Source organism: Delphinapterus leucas, chromosome 10 (genome assembly GCF_059928025.1).
Source record: "Delphinapterus leucas isolate spDelLeu-1000000601 "Yukka" chromosome 10, BTC_Dleu_Yukka2, whole genome shotgun sequence".
Classification (NCBI taxonomy): Eukaryota; Metazoa; Chordata; class Mammalia; order Artiodactyla; family Monodontidae; genus Delphinapterus; species Delphinapterus leucas.
This window is the reverse complement of record NC_143138.1, coordinates 39,637,357-39,651,999: the sequence shown is the minus strand read 5'-3', so window position 1 is coordinate 39,651,999 and position 14,643 is coordinate 39,637,357. Positions and strand designations below refer to the sequence as shown.

Below are 14,643 nucleotides of genomic sequence, written 5' to 3'. Positions count from 1 at the left end.
TGAAAATAGATCGAGTGGTCATGAGAAACTTTCTTTCTGTTGACTTTATCTTTCTGCTTGCTACTCTTTCCTCATAAAATTAGCCTTGTCCACAACAAGAACCATTTTTAAGGGGAAAAATAAATAAATAATATGGCCTATTTAATTCCCTTGAGTATAGAGAGGTTATCAGGAATTTGTGATTTGTGTGGGGTTTGTCTGGGAAGTTTTCTGGAGAAGGTGTGCTTTGGCAAGGGGGTGGGTGGTGGTTTGAGAGAAGGCACAGGTTTCAGTGGTTTGGCAGCTTGAAGAGGGCGCTGCCCTTCAAGTGAGGTAGAATGGCAAGGCTCAGAGCAGGAGCAGGCCGAGTGGTGGAGTACAGTACGTAGATTTGCCAGGAAGAATGAAAAACAGAGTGTAACAGAAGACAGGGCACCGGGGAGAGTTTGAGGCCTAATACTAAAGGAGATAAGCAGTAGAAGTTTAGTTTTTATGGGGAAGGATTATTGGGACCATTTAGATTTTTCCGAGCGAGAACAGGGCCCTACCACCTCATGGTATTCTGTCTCACTTTTGCAATATTTGGCCCAGCCTAATTGATGCTGATGTGCCGGAAAGAAGCAATGGCTGTTTCCTTCTACATTAAACTTTTCTAAGATATATGGAATGTGATCATTTCCTGTAATGTGGTCTTTTCTATAACCATCTTAGACAAAGCTAACAGAAAATCTGTAGAGACTCCCTCCACCTTAAATGGTGGGTAACCTGAATTAAAGTGAATCTCAGACTTAAATGACTGTAGCTTGTTAGCCAAGTTCATCTCCAGATGCTGTTTTTATTTACAGTGGAGATTTTCTTTGACCTCATGTGCGTAGGGATAGTTATACATTTATATCTACTTAATTAGTGGTGTCACCAAGAAGGAAGCCAAGTCCTTCTTTCTGGATGTATCAAGTGATACCATATGCATCTGGCTTATGTTTGCAACCACTTTAATTCTGCTCTGCGTGTCCGCTTCCAGCTCCCACATCACTAAGTGCTCTGAATAATGTGGTGAATAATGATATTTGTTTTGCATGACTGCTTTTATGTAAATTCTATCCCTGAATGCTGTTTCAACATCACAAACAAGGAAACATTGCAAGGTTTAGACAAGGGGACTAGACGTTTTCAAAATAATGGAAAATAGATGGATTATGTAGAAAGCCCAGATACACCAGGAGGTGATGAGTCAGTGTAGTGTGCCTCAAGATGGCTCAGCTGCTGTCAACAGCTGTACAAGTAGCTCATGGAATAAAAGGAAGAGCTGGGCGGTGAGCTCAGGTAGAGATGGGGAGCCAGGTGAGATAATCTCTGTGAAAGGGCTTTGTGCCAAACAGATGTGCAGAACTGTTAGTACGAAAGACTTGTGGGTTCTGCAAACTCATGATCGATTTTTGCCTTCTAGGGATGTGGTCGAGGTTCTTCTGAGGAACGACGCGCTGACCAATGTGGCTGACTCTAAAGGCTGTTACCCTCTGCACTTGGCAGCCTGGAAAGGAGATGCCCAGATAGTGCGATTGCTCATCCATCAGGGGCCCTCACACACCAAAGTCAATGAACAGGTTGGAGGGAAGGGAAGCTTTCTCCACTCAGCTACAGCCAGACCTTGGCAGCCCCATCACCGTCTCAGTCCCGTAACTCAGATCTCAGGGAACCAGCTCTTCCCTGGCCTAAGGGTGATTCCCCTCTTCCCAGCGCTACTCCTTCTAGTGCGTCAGGGAAACCTTGTACCATGAAGGGTGCATTTCATATGCATTTGAATCATGCAGATTTGGAATAGTACTGTAACAAAGTTATAAATACTCACCTCACGTGCAAAACTGGAAATAATGCAAATCCTGCAAAATTGCCCAGAGTTCATTTCAAACTGGTGGGCTTTTGCCATCAACGTGGCAGTACAGCTTTAGCTGGTAAACAGAAATACTCCCAGCATGTGTTGGTACTATGTGAACCATGCCCTTGTTTTACGTGCATCAGAACTTGCAGAAGTGGTGGTACGAGTGCTAGTGCTGAAAAATGAACTCACAAAGACACGTGAGTGGAGGTCTGAGGTGATTCAGCAGAATGAAGGTCATTTCCATGTGTCCTCTAATGTTCATTTACTACTGACCATGCTTTGACAAAGCAGAGAGAATTCTTAAAAAATAAAAAAGGCAGCATTTGAGCAGAAACACCACACACTGGCCATGGATTCATATACTCTGAGACTGTACCTTCTCTTCTTTATATTTATTCCTTTGGGAAAGTTATATTTGAATTATGTAAGTTCTAGACAAACCTGTCTTAAAATACACCTCCCTGTAGTTTGGATCTGAGATGGTGTCGATTTGCGAGGAGATGGGCCCTCTCTGAATGACAAGCCATTCTCCTGTTGCCCTCTCTGCTCTGAACTGAAGTAGATACTTTTCTTATTTGCTTGAAGGAGAGAGATGCTGCCCTTTCTCAGTAAGCTTAGGACTGTTTTACTAGTGACTTTGCTGAGAGGAGATCGTTCAGTCACCTGGAGGATTAGATCAGGGTTATTCCTCAAAAAAATAGGAAACCATTCTTGAAGTCCCCCTGTCAGCAAGACCATGCACATTCTCAGTGAGCTGTTAAGAGCACACTTTTGATTCAGAGAAGGGCAGCTTCACTGTGAGGGGTGAGAAAACTACAGCAGTGCTCCCAGCTCTCTCCACTTGGAGATTGTTTGTGTACAGCTGTTCATTGGCCTCCCTTTCCCTCTTCTGGCTGTATTTTCTGGGTAGGTGAGCAACAGACATTCAAGATCATCAATGAGGATGTTTGTTTTATAACATTAGGAAGGAAAATTGTCTCTTTAGAATTGCCTCTTTAGAACCTAAATGCAACTTTACTCCTCCTGGCTAATATGACAGTAATTTCTCTTATCTGGAGGAAATTTATAAAAGAGGTTTGCTTTTAACTAATATTCCTCAATGTGGAAAAATCTAGTCACCCATTAAAGTCCTTCTCGTTTAAGAAATTTTCAGCCACCATTTCTAATCCTGTCTTTGCTCACTTTTGCCTTGGAACACAGCTGCTTGGATATTTGAGCCACTTGAGTATGCTAGCTTGTCCTGCTCACAGCCGCCTCCCGCCTGGAGTGTCCACTGATAAGTGGGACCCAGCCCAGTGCTTTGCGTATCTGGCAGGCAGGTGGGTGGGGCAGGGGCAGGGCACAACGTCTGCAATAGCTCGAAAAACCTAATGCATCTAGGCAGTGGTTACAAGTACTTCACTGATTTATTAAAAACCATTAACGTTGCTTCAGTTGGAAGCTTGGATGAGAGGGGTGATGAGCGCGGTGCCCTGGAGGTTGTCTTCCCCATTAACTTCCTTTTGAGGCACCCAGAGGGCAGATCCAAATTGTCTAGTGTTGGGCCCCCTCGGGGCTGTGCATTGCTTTGATATATTTCATCCATTTTATCATCACATTTTCTTTTCCTCTCCTTTTTATAGAATGCTCTTGAGATCAAAGAACTCAAAAAGTACGGCCCCTTTGACCCTTATATCAATGCCAAGGTGTGTACTTTTCGCTGCCAGGATTTCTCTGCATCATTTCTCCAAGCTGCACTTTCTCTTCGGTCCTCTCTGGCTTCCACTCTCATCCACTCAGACTCTTCTTCATCAACCTGACGTTTGTCCGCTTCAGCCCATCTGCTTCTGGCTTGCCTGGGAATGGGAAAACGAAGCTTCAGTGGGTTTTGTTTTTGTTTTTAAAACCCATACCAATTCTGGAAAGCTTGGGTTCTTTTCCTGGAATGGCTGAAAAGCTTAGAAGTGGCCAAACTGGGGAAATAGAAGGAACCATATTATGGGCATAATTTACTATTGTGATTTCTAAAAGCATTTAAATTCGAAAAAGAAAAGTGCAATTAAAAGATGTTACGCAAAGTAGCATAGTTTTTAATAAGCACAGAAAATAATTAAATTGTACTTCCTAGATTAATTTTTTTTTTTTAAGTTTGCTTTCGATATTTCTCTTGAGATGGAATCCGAACAATAGCTTGTGGTGGAGGTGTGGCAGCCAGGGCGTGGGTGACTCCATTTTACTCTTAAAAGCTGCTGGTGTGGCTCCTGTCTCTTTTCCTTGAGTTTGTGCCTGGGGCTTTGAAGCCTCAGTCCCTTCTCCCCAGCCATTAGCTTCTCTCTCTGCTTGGTCACTCTTGGCCCTTGGAACAGCTCAGAAATAGGAAATGAAGTTGCAGGGCCAAGCAGGGCACTTGCCTTGAGTCTCCCTCCCCCGTGAGGCTGGGATAAATAACGGGCTGATGGGCCTAGTGATGAACGTCCGGCCTCGGGCCTCGGCCCTCCGCTGCCTCTGGAGGCAAAGCTGGTGGGTTGGGTGATGGTGTTAGCCTGTCTCCTCTGCGCTCTCACCTGCTGTTTTTGACTCAAGGTTTCATTCCGATGAGGTTTGCTTTTTGGCAACAATCTGGAGTTTGGTTGAGTCACTGCATTATTCACATCGGCTACCTTTCACTTGGCTCTGAATAATACAGCAGCTGCTGGGAAGGGAAATGTAAGGTCCTTCTGCGCATTTCCAAATGCAAGGCAGATAGTTCATGTTTTTCTTTGAAAATACTGATTTAGCAAATGAAGGTCCCTATGGGCTGGACCTCGGCAGGCTCTACGGGAGATTTCCTTCAGCTTTTGGGCCCTAATCGTGGAAAAGCAGTTTGATCTGGAGTGGGGGAACACAGTAGTTTTAGTTTGCCCACACTTTCAATTCTGTTTTCTAATCTTCAAGATAGGAAGATACTTCATCTTCTTTTTTTTTTTTTTTTTTTTTTTTGGAAGTAGTGCAGCAGAGTGGAAAACCCTCACAGATCAAGTCAGACCCAAGTTTGAATTCTGTGCTGCCACTTACTGGTGTTGACTTGAACAAGTTACTTAATTTCTCTGAGCTTCAGTTTCCTCTTCTATAAAATGGGGTATACCATCTACCTGGCGGGATTATTTTGGAGTTCAAATAAGATCATGTACATGAAGTAAAAATATCTGGTTACTAGTAATATTTAAGGTCCTAATTTTAAAAGGTATATACCATGTGGTATTTCTGAAAGGGCGTTTTGGAATTTATTCTTTGTTACTAGTGAGTGAAGCTTAATGCAACATTGCTGTATTGGTCCATTCAGGGTTTTGTTTTGGGGGGAAGCACCTTGAAGTGATTGTTTCCCGACTTGGTGGTTAGTTTAGTTAGCTTATAAAGCTCTGATTAAAGGGTAAGACTTTTTTTCTTAAAAGCACATTTTCCTATCCCTTGATTTTGTACACATAAAAGAAACTTCGTCTAAATGGAATAAGAACTTACTTCTCTCTTTGGAAATACAGTCTTCCCTCAGTATCTGAGAGGATATTGGTTCTAGGACCTCTGTGGATACTGTGTTCAAGTCCCTTGTATAAAATGGTGTAGTGTTTGCACATAACCTACTTCTATCCTCCCATACACCTTAAATCATCTCTAGATTACTTATAATACCTAATAATACAGTGTAATACGATAATACAATGTAAATGCTGTATAAATAGTTGCCACTTGGTAAATTCAAGTTTTGCTTTTTGGAACTTTCTAGATTTTTTCCCCTGGAATATATTATTTTTAAGCATTACCTTTTAAATTTATTTATTTATTTATTTATTTATTTATGGCTGCATTGGGTCTTCGTTGCTGTGTGTGGGCTTTCTCTAGTTGTGGCACGTGGGGGCTACTCTTCGTTGTGGTGCGCGGGCTTCTCATTGTGGTGGCTTCTCTTGATGTGGAGCATGGGCTCTAGGTGCATGGGCTTCAGTAGTTGTGGCTCACGGGCTCTAGAGTGCAGGCTCAGTAGTTGTGGCGCATGGGCTTAGTTGCTCCGCAGCATGTGGGATCTTCCCAGACCAGGGCTTGAACCCATGTCTCCTGCATTGGCAGGCAGATTCTTAACCACTGCACCACCAGGGAAGTCCCTCTCCCAGAATGTTTTTGATCCATGGTTGGGTGACTCATCAGATGCAGAACGCGTGGATTAGGAGGGCCAACTTTACTACCCTTTGCCTCCACCCCACCCACCACCCCCTCAAAGGCCAAGTGACGTAAACTCCGTTAAGGGATAAGGCTGTTTGGGTTGTGCTAAGAATGCAGACTCTTCTCAGGCTGATTCAGTTCTAACCTCCCTAGGTTTTATGGGTTTTCATTGACCTGGTGTGTCTAGGAATTGTTTTTGCTAAAATACATTTGTGTGCTAAGTCCTATCAAGCACCTGTAGAAATTAAGAAGTTGCAGATGCCTTTCCTGGGAGCAGAGGTGGTTTTCATGAGCTTTTATCTTCCTCTTCACCTTATGGACCTTTTCCTGTTTCAGCAAGTCAGCATAAACCAGTCCAAATGTACATCATCCTTAGCTAAGGTGAAACTATTAAAATTGTTTACTTACCCCCTTTTAAAACAATTTTAACTTAGTCTGAATATCATAAGATGAGCAGTAGTCAAATTCGTCTTATGGTAGGTCTGTTTCTCCAGACACTTAAAAGTAATCCACAGGGGCCTCCCTGGTGGTGCAGTGGTTAAGAATCTGCCTGCCAATGCAAGGGACATGGGTTCGAGCCCCGGTCTGGGAAGATCCCACATGCCATGGAGCAATGAAGCCCGTGTACCACAACTACTGAGCCTGCGCTCTAAAGCCCATGAGCCACAACTACTGAAGCCCATGTGCCTAGAGCCCGTGCTCCACAACAAGAGAAGCCACCACAATGAGAAGCCCGCCCACCACAAAGAAGAGTAGCTCCCGCTCGCCACAACTAGAGAAAAGCCTGCGCACAGCCACAAAGACCCAGTGCAGCCAAAAATAAATAAATAAAATAAATAAATTAAAAAAAAAAGAAATCCATGTTCAAATTTCACCAATTGTCTCAATAATGTCCTTTAGAGCAATTTCTTTTTCTGGTCCAAGATACAGTCCAGGATCATACATAATCTGGAACAGTTATCCTCAGCCTTTTCTAGTCGTTCAAGACATTGACATTTTTGAAGAGCATAGGCCGTTTGTTTAGTAGACTGGCCCTCAGTTTGAGTTTGTCTGATAATTCCTCTTGATTTGGTTCAGGTTATACATTTTTGGCAGTAATGCCACCAGAGTGATGTTCGTCCTTCCTTTTTAGTGCATCGCATCACCAGGCACGCGATGTCAGTTTGTTTTGTTCTTGATGATGATGAATGATGTTTAAGTTGGTGTCTGCTAGGCTGGTAACCTTTTTAATATTAGTTTTCCTGGGCTTTACCCTCTGAGGTGCTACCTTGGCAGACCTGGTGTGGGGCTCAGTATTAGTTACCTTTAAGCTCCCTTGTAATTCCAAAACGAAGCTTGTTTAAGAACCACTGATCTAGGCTAACTTTCCACTAGAGCAGGATTCCTCTTTTCTCACCTAAAACGCAGGCCATCTACCCCTTATTTTATTTGTTTGTTTGTTTCTCCTAGTAGCAAGCAGAATTACTCTTGGCAGCCTCTTTTTGGATTCCACTGATTTTTGGTTTCTTATGCTTGATTGATATCTATTTTCCTAAACCTTCCATCTGTTGGTCAAAGTTCTGCCTTCAGAGCTTTGCAGAGTAAGTCTGACTCCTCCTCCACATGAGGAACTTGGTTCTCATGCTTTTCCTGTGTCTTCTAAATCTTTGTAGACCCACTTTGTCCTTTTGTTCAAATTTGGGTATATTTCTAGAGACTATACCATCGTTGCTCCAGAGAGCTGTAGCCCCGGTGTTCCTAACTTAGATATCTGTCAACGGTGGACAAGAGTGCAGTTGGGCTATAATCCAAGCACTGGGAGGTGATGGTTTTGAATAGTTCCCAGAGGAGAAAAGTCACGGGAGTGTTTCTAGATGGTTTTCTGCTCTTCGTAGTTTATGTGTGTGTGTGTGTGTGTGTGTGTGTATGTATATAAAACACATAAGTAATGGATTTATACATTGAATGGGGTCTCCAGATATAAAGGGTATAGGGATATATATATATATATATATATATATTTTTAGAAGTAATGACCTAGCAAGGAAAAAATGAAAGTGGGTCTCAAGATGAGTAGGAATGGGGAGTTTGTGCGAAGCCTTGGGGGAAAATTGGGGTATTTCATCTCAGTCCCCTTCCTTAGTCCAGATCCATAGTAGTATGATTCTGTGAACTCTTGGGGTGTTGTAAGCACCCATGGTGTGATTTGAAAGGTGTGAAAGAGAGGGATTCCAGGTGGTTGAGAGTTTGTACCCTCCCTGGAATCCCTCTCTTTCTTGTGGGTCCATAAATCCAAAACTTAGTGACTTCTTGCCCTGAAAATTGTTAGGCTCCAAGGGGAAGCGGTAGTAAGAGCTCATTGTGATGGCCTGTGTTCAGTAGTCGAGAGATGTGGTCACCACACACGTAAACTCAAGAGTATTGTAGTTACCAGAGCATGTCTGGCAAGACTGAAACATAAATAAGATGCTTCCTACACTGTGAATATAAACTGCAGAGATGTGGTTAGGCCATTTTTAACATAGGCAGGCAGTTTGCCTGGTAGTGATCAAGACCATGCCTTTAGCGAGGCAGCTCTGTGGTAGCTGCTTTAGTTCTGGCAAAAACCCAGAGAAGGCTTTTTTTCCCTAGAGGTTTACAGTTCTTCAGGCCCTAATGACATACTTTTTACAGATTATTCTGGTTGTTGGGAGACAACTTGGATATAAAAGAGATAGCAGTGTCTACTTCAGAGTAAACGAGTTTTTTTGGATTGGAGTTTTAATGAGAATAAGCTGACTTTCTTGGCCCTTGCTGTCATGCTAATCTTGAGATATAAAACGCTGAGAATCCTCTTAAACTTCTTTGAGTTGCAACTCTGCCCCAGGATCCCTCTACAGGAAGCTCCTGTGAGTTTTCATTGCTGTAGCTCTCTTTTCTTCTCATGAGAAAACGAGGTGACAGCTCTAAGTTTTTCATGCCATAGCTTAATAGGAAGTGGGCATATGGGTGGCCTGAAAGGTTTGTTTGGCACAGGGAGCCCCAAGGATTTACTTCCAGCCCAGCGTTTCTCCTGCCCTCCAGACTTTCAGGTTGACATGGAATTCGCCCCTTGGACCCAGCTGTATCACAGGAGGCCATTGCTAACTGGCTGTATTCTGTGGCCAGAGAAGTCTGTCTGCACCTTCTCAGCAGCTGCTCTCCTGGAGCTGTGTTGGAGCTCAGTGCTGCTTCCTCTGTTTATCTGTGTGCATTTATCTTTGCATGTGGCTCCTGCTACCACCCCTTCTGTCCTTGTTTCATTAAAAAAAAATTTCTTTGCTATCATTCTGGCCTTTTGGGGCCTTGCGCCTAGTAGCCCTGGATCTTTCTGATACACTTGGTGTAGCTGGAAAAAATGATGCAGTTAAATGCCAGATCAAAAGCAGATGGAATTGCATGCATGTTTGGGTAACTTCTAGTCTGTTACTTTTAATATCATTAATAGAATTGACGCAATTGTGGAAACATTTAATCTTTACCTTTTGACCACTGAAAGGTGCATAATATTGACCTGAAGGACACATGCCCTCATAAGCTTTGTTTCCCCAAAGTGGCAGAAGCCTCCTGGATAAATTCAGGAATCTCAAAATCTTGTGGGAGAATTATTATTTTCATTAATGCTTCTAAAAATGGAGAGGTCATGGAAATTCCTCTGTGCCTGCTCTAGTTATACATTGTCAGTAGTAGTAAAAGAAAGAGCACAATTGGAATGATTAACATTTTGCTTCTGATGGTTGATAAAGCACAAACTTCTCCTGCTTTATCTCAGGTTCTCCCTTTAGTTTGAAACAAAATTGACATCAGAGGACCTGTGGGGTTGTGAATTTGAATTAATGGCAGTGTTACAATCTTGAATATTTTGCACCTCTCACACAAAACATTCTGGTGTCTGATTGTATCTTTCTTACCTAAGAAACCCTTCTTGGCACAGTTGTAGGTCCTGCATGCATTGGCTGGGGCAGGCTCCTGGAGCAGGCTCAGGGTGGCATCTGGGTACCGCGTTACTCTGTGACTGACCTCAGGTGCCTCAGTCCCCTGGCAGTGGCTGTTGGCTGATATGTTGAGAGTGATCTTGGGTGCTCTGCTCTGTAACTTTCATTGTTGGCCAATTGATTTGCATGCATGGAGCTACGCAGATGACAAACTCTTTCCAAAAAGCTTGTGTGCGAGGCAATGGATGGTCAGCAGATCCAGAATCAGGACCACGGGGTTGGCTCAATAGAAATTGTAAAACCAGTTGAAGTTTAAATTGAGTCAATGGCAGTGATGTTACGGGCATCCATCTGTGCCAGGGCTTCTCCCCGCGGCCTGCTGTGTTCCCAAGGTGGCTCTCCTTGCCGTCTGGAGACACGTCTACATTGGCACAGAGGAGACTACAAAGGCTGAGGTGCCGACTGCTCCCCTCTGGCAGTAACTGGGGCAGATGAGGCTGACTGCAGCAGTCGGGCTTGTTTGTGGGATTCTGACATAGTTCTATTAGTCCCCAAGTGTTGCTGCTATTTTTCTCGTTTAAATTTCAATGGTTTTACGTGTGATTACCCCAGTCGTCTGCCAGTCTGCTGGTCACCTTTCTGACATCATCCGCCTGGTGACTCTTTAGAACAATGACAACGAGACGGCCCTGCACTGCGCAGCACAGTATGGCCACACGGAGGTGGTGAAGGTCCTCTTAGAGGAGCTGACTGACCCCACCATGCGCAACAACAAGTTCGAGACGCCTCTGGACCTGGCTGCACTCTACGGGAGGCTGGAGGTGGTGAAGATGCTCCTCAACGCACACCCCAACCTCCTGAGCTGCAACACTAAGAAGCACACCCCTCTGCACTTGGCAGCAAGGAATGGCCACAGAGCCGTGGTCCAGGTCCTCCTGGATGCCGGCATGGATAGCAATTACCAGGTAGTGGGGCGGACGTACCTCCCAGGCCCAAGGGACCTAGTCATTTTGGAAAAGGCACAAGCGCCATGCTGCTGGGCTGTGTTCCTATTTAGCACGGTTCACATCACATGTCAGATGCTTCCATTCGCTGACTCATTGTAATGAGAAACTTTAGAGACAAAGAAACTCCTCCAGTGAGTCTGTTATTTTTTGTTTCTTTTCAGGGGTAATACATGGTCATTATACCCTGAAAAGACATGCTTATGGACTCTCTCTTGAAATTAGAAAACTTTCATTATCTTCCTATACCTGTGTTCCCACTGCCACCATTAGCGCCTCCAAAGTCCCATCAACTTGATGTTGCCGACAGGAGACTTAACATTTCCCTTTGTTGGTAGCTTTCTCCTTTCAGATGAATGGCCGTTTCTTAGGCTTTGCATCCACCAGACCACATTTGAAGTTAAGGTGTTTTCCCCCCCTTGTACTTTTCTTCTCATCATTCCTTCCACCCAGGAAGGTGGGGTTTTTAGGAGTGTCACCAATAGGTGGTTCCAAGGGTAACAGTGCAGTTATTCATGTGTGGCCTCCTGGTGGCACATCAAACACCCAAGTATGGGCCACGATTGTGGTTTTGGAATCCAGACAAGAAAAGTGGGAAAGATAATGACAGAGGACTTTGTGTGGTTTATTTTATTTTCCTGTCCCTTCTTGTCTACGTCCCGTTTGTCGTGTGAAGCCATGCCAAACCTGGGTCACTGTTCTGATGATATCCTGCTCTGCGCTCTCATTTGCTTTCCAGACGGAGAAGGGCAGTGCTTTGCATGAGGCTGCTTTGTTTGGCAAGACCGATGTGGTGCAAATCCTGCTGGCTGCAGGTGAGAGGTTGGCAGCGCTCTTGTCTACACAGCATGCCAGGGTTGGGATCATTTCCCCCAGGATCCCTGGAGGGGGATTTTTACTGGCTGCCTTTGAACCTAATATGTGTATGTCTCCACTGGTTGATTGCAAATGTACGAAGTTCTTGTATAGCTGGATAAAATATCTTTGGATGAAAACGTTGGTTGTGCTGCCAGGAGCATTAGGTATCCTGGAATTTGACCCTCTTTGAGGCTGGCTTGAAAATTCTCACTCCCCTGGTCCACCTGGTGTGCCTTTCTAGGAATTGACGTCAACATAAAAGATAACCGTGGACTGACTGCCTTAGACACTGTCCGGGAGCTGCCATCTCAGAAGAGCCAGCAGATAGCAGCACTGATCGAAGGTATGGGTCCATCTCCCTGCCGCAGGGACCAGGGGACATGCTGGCTGAACCAAGCCACTGCTATTTGGTGCAGCTTTTTTTGGTCTTTCCATGTAGATCACATGACTGGAAAAAGAAGTGCAAAAGAGGTAGATAAAACCCCCACAACCCAGCCACCTCTCATCTCCAACATGGACTCCATATCCCAGAAGTCTCAGGGTGAGTCGGCTCTCTTCTGCCAGCAAAGGGGCTCTCAGCTTGAAAAGAGTTGAACGTTCTTTGGCAGAATGGAAAATCTTAATTTAAATAATTATTTCGGGGGATTGGGAGTACTTAGTAAGTTCATATTCAAATTCATTTTTTTCCAACTACTATATGAAGTTTTCTTGGGCAAAGCTTAGGCCATGATGGTGGACTTTTTCTTTCCTACTTTATTTTATTCTCTGCTTTTGGAGTTGGCTCTATGAGAGCTATCCTGGGATGTGTGGTAGACAGGATGATCTCAAGATGAACTCAAATCTCAGTGAAACCTTTTTCTTCTAACACACACTTTAGTGCCTTGAGTATAGCTGGCTCACAGTAAATATTTAATGAGTGTCATCTGGTTGGTAGATGTGTATATGGCAGATTTTAGTAGTCTATCATTTGTCCAACAAATGTGGTCTGGGTGCTAGCTTGGGCAGTCCAGCCTCTCCATCATTAGCCAGGATCCACCTTTTCAGATTGATTGAGCAGCCTTTTGGGTCCTAGGTCTGATGAATGAGAAAGACAAAACACTGGCCGACACCTCCCCCAGATACAGATCACAATGAAGAAGGCTCGAGAAACAGAGCAAAGCCAGATACTGAAAAAGGAAAGGGATTTTTCAGAGAAATGCAGAGATGCAAGGGTTCAGGGGTTCTCAGCCTGTCTTTACTGTAGAGTCCTTGTTCCCCTCCCCTGGTCACACTTTTTTTCTTGACCTCATAATTTGCTGGTAATGGGATTAGTAGTTCACTAAGCTCTTAGCTTTCAGGGATTTTACAGTTACAGTTTTGACTCTTTGCAAGTGACCCAGAGATCCCTGGTCTATAACCAGATCCCTGGTTACTTTGCAGAGTCACAAATTTGGATCCCAGGCGCTCTGAGGTTCGTAGTTGTCTAGTGAGTGAGTTGTAGCTGCACAGCGCCTTCATCTCAGAAAGGCTTCACCACCCTCTATTTTGCTTGGGTACATGGAGGTTCTTGTTAAGGATTTAAAGGGATTACTGAAGTTTTCCAGTTGTACCTTGCTACATCTTATGGTTTAGGTTTATGCTGTCATGGCATTGAGGTATTTGGGAATTTATAACGATCTTGGGAGATGTCCTTCATAGATGTCAAAGGTTCCATATTGAATTGGAGAAAAATCTGTTCATTTCTCAGAGTATGAAGCGCAGATGAAACTCTCTATATTTATTCCTGTCCGTGGAGAAAGCCTGATTTATTTTCCTGCTCTAGGTTAACGTTGGTCAAGTTCAGGTGGCCGAAGGGGCTTTGGGTTGTTCCTGTGGTGGGAAGTCCAAGACTGTGCTGTCCTCTCACCGACTCTCTTGCCTTCTAACCCCTCTTCAGGTGATGTGGAGAAAGCAGTGACTGAACTGATCATCGATTTTGACACCAACATGGAAGAGGAGGGTCCCTACGAGGCGCTGTACAATGCTGTCTCCTGCCATTCATTGGACAGCACGGCCAGCGGGCGCTCGTCTGACCGGGACTCCGTGAGCAGGGAGGCCGAGACGGCGGGAGTGAAAGCTGCTGGAGTGAGGCCTGTACGTGGCTGACCCTCCGCACTGGGGTTCTGTTGTCCACCTCTGCTCTGCTGGGGAGCGGGAGAAGAGGACGTGTGACCCCCAGTGCCAGCTGTGTTTCAGGGGCCTGGGTCCCACTCACTCTATTCTCCTGGGGGCTCTGCACCATCTCCCTCTTGCTTAGTGTGGTCAAACTCTACAGCTTGCGTTGAGGTAGAATTTTAATTTTTCCAGTTTCAATATAACCTGTTTGCATCCTTCTATTACTTTTTTGGCCTTAGAGTAAATTGAAGCATTTTATTTCTATTTAGCCTCACTGCTGCTTCTGTCTTTGGGGTCTTTGCTATATATTGTTTGTTTCTTTCGGGAGTGCAGTTCCGTCGATGAAAGAGCTTGCTAAATAAGTTCCTGTGAGCCCTGAGTACATGTTCACCTTCCATTTGCCCTCAAAAATTTATCCATTTGTATTTGGACAGATTCTGTGTTCAGCAGGGTTGTAGCAAGGCTTAATCAGACAGTGTATGTATTAGTATGTACATTCCTATTTTTCCCATAGTTATAACCCCTCCAGCCATTGAAATAGTAGGATGGGGACAACCCTGAATTTTTCCCTCTAAAGGTCAACCTTCCCATCTGACTGCTTCTTTCTCTAGCCCTTGCTTCTTCTTCTTCTTTTTTTTTTTTTTATTTTTATTTATTTTTTTTGGCTGTATTGGGTCTTCTTTGCTGA

The 14,643-nt window shown here is 44.3% G+C and overlaps 1 protein-coding gene across 11 annotated transcripts in view; it reads left to right on the top strand.

The window, feature by feature from the left end:
- Positions 1-14,643, top strand: part of ANKS1A (ankyrin repeat and sterile alpha motif domain containing 1A) — a 187,387-nt gene that overhangs the window by 75,333 nt on the left and 97,411 nt on the right. For 8 of the 11 annotated variants that reach the window (XM_089917986.1, XM_089917991.1, XM_022581670.2 and 5 more), the window contains exons 3-9: positions 1,427-1,583; positions 3,481-3,543; positions 10,629-10,925; positions 11,704-11,779; positions 12,064-12,165; positions 12,262-12,363; positions 13,738-13,934. In XM_089917986.1, coding sequence (XP_089774112.1) covers positions 1,427-1,583; positions 3,481-3,543; positions 10,629-10,925; positions 11,704-11,779; positions 12,064-12,165; positions 12,262-12,363; positions 13,738-13,934 — 994 coding nt within the window. The remainder of the gene's footprint in view (positions 1-1,426; positions 1,584-3,480; positions 3,544-10,628; positions 10,926-11,703; positions 11,780-12,063; positions 12,166-12,261; positions 12,364-13,737; positions 13,935-14,643) is intronic. The other 3 variants (XM_089917989.1, XM_089917987.1, XM_089917993.1) reach the window with 1 other exon arrangement.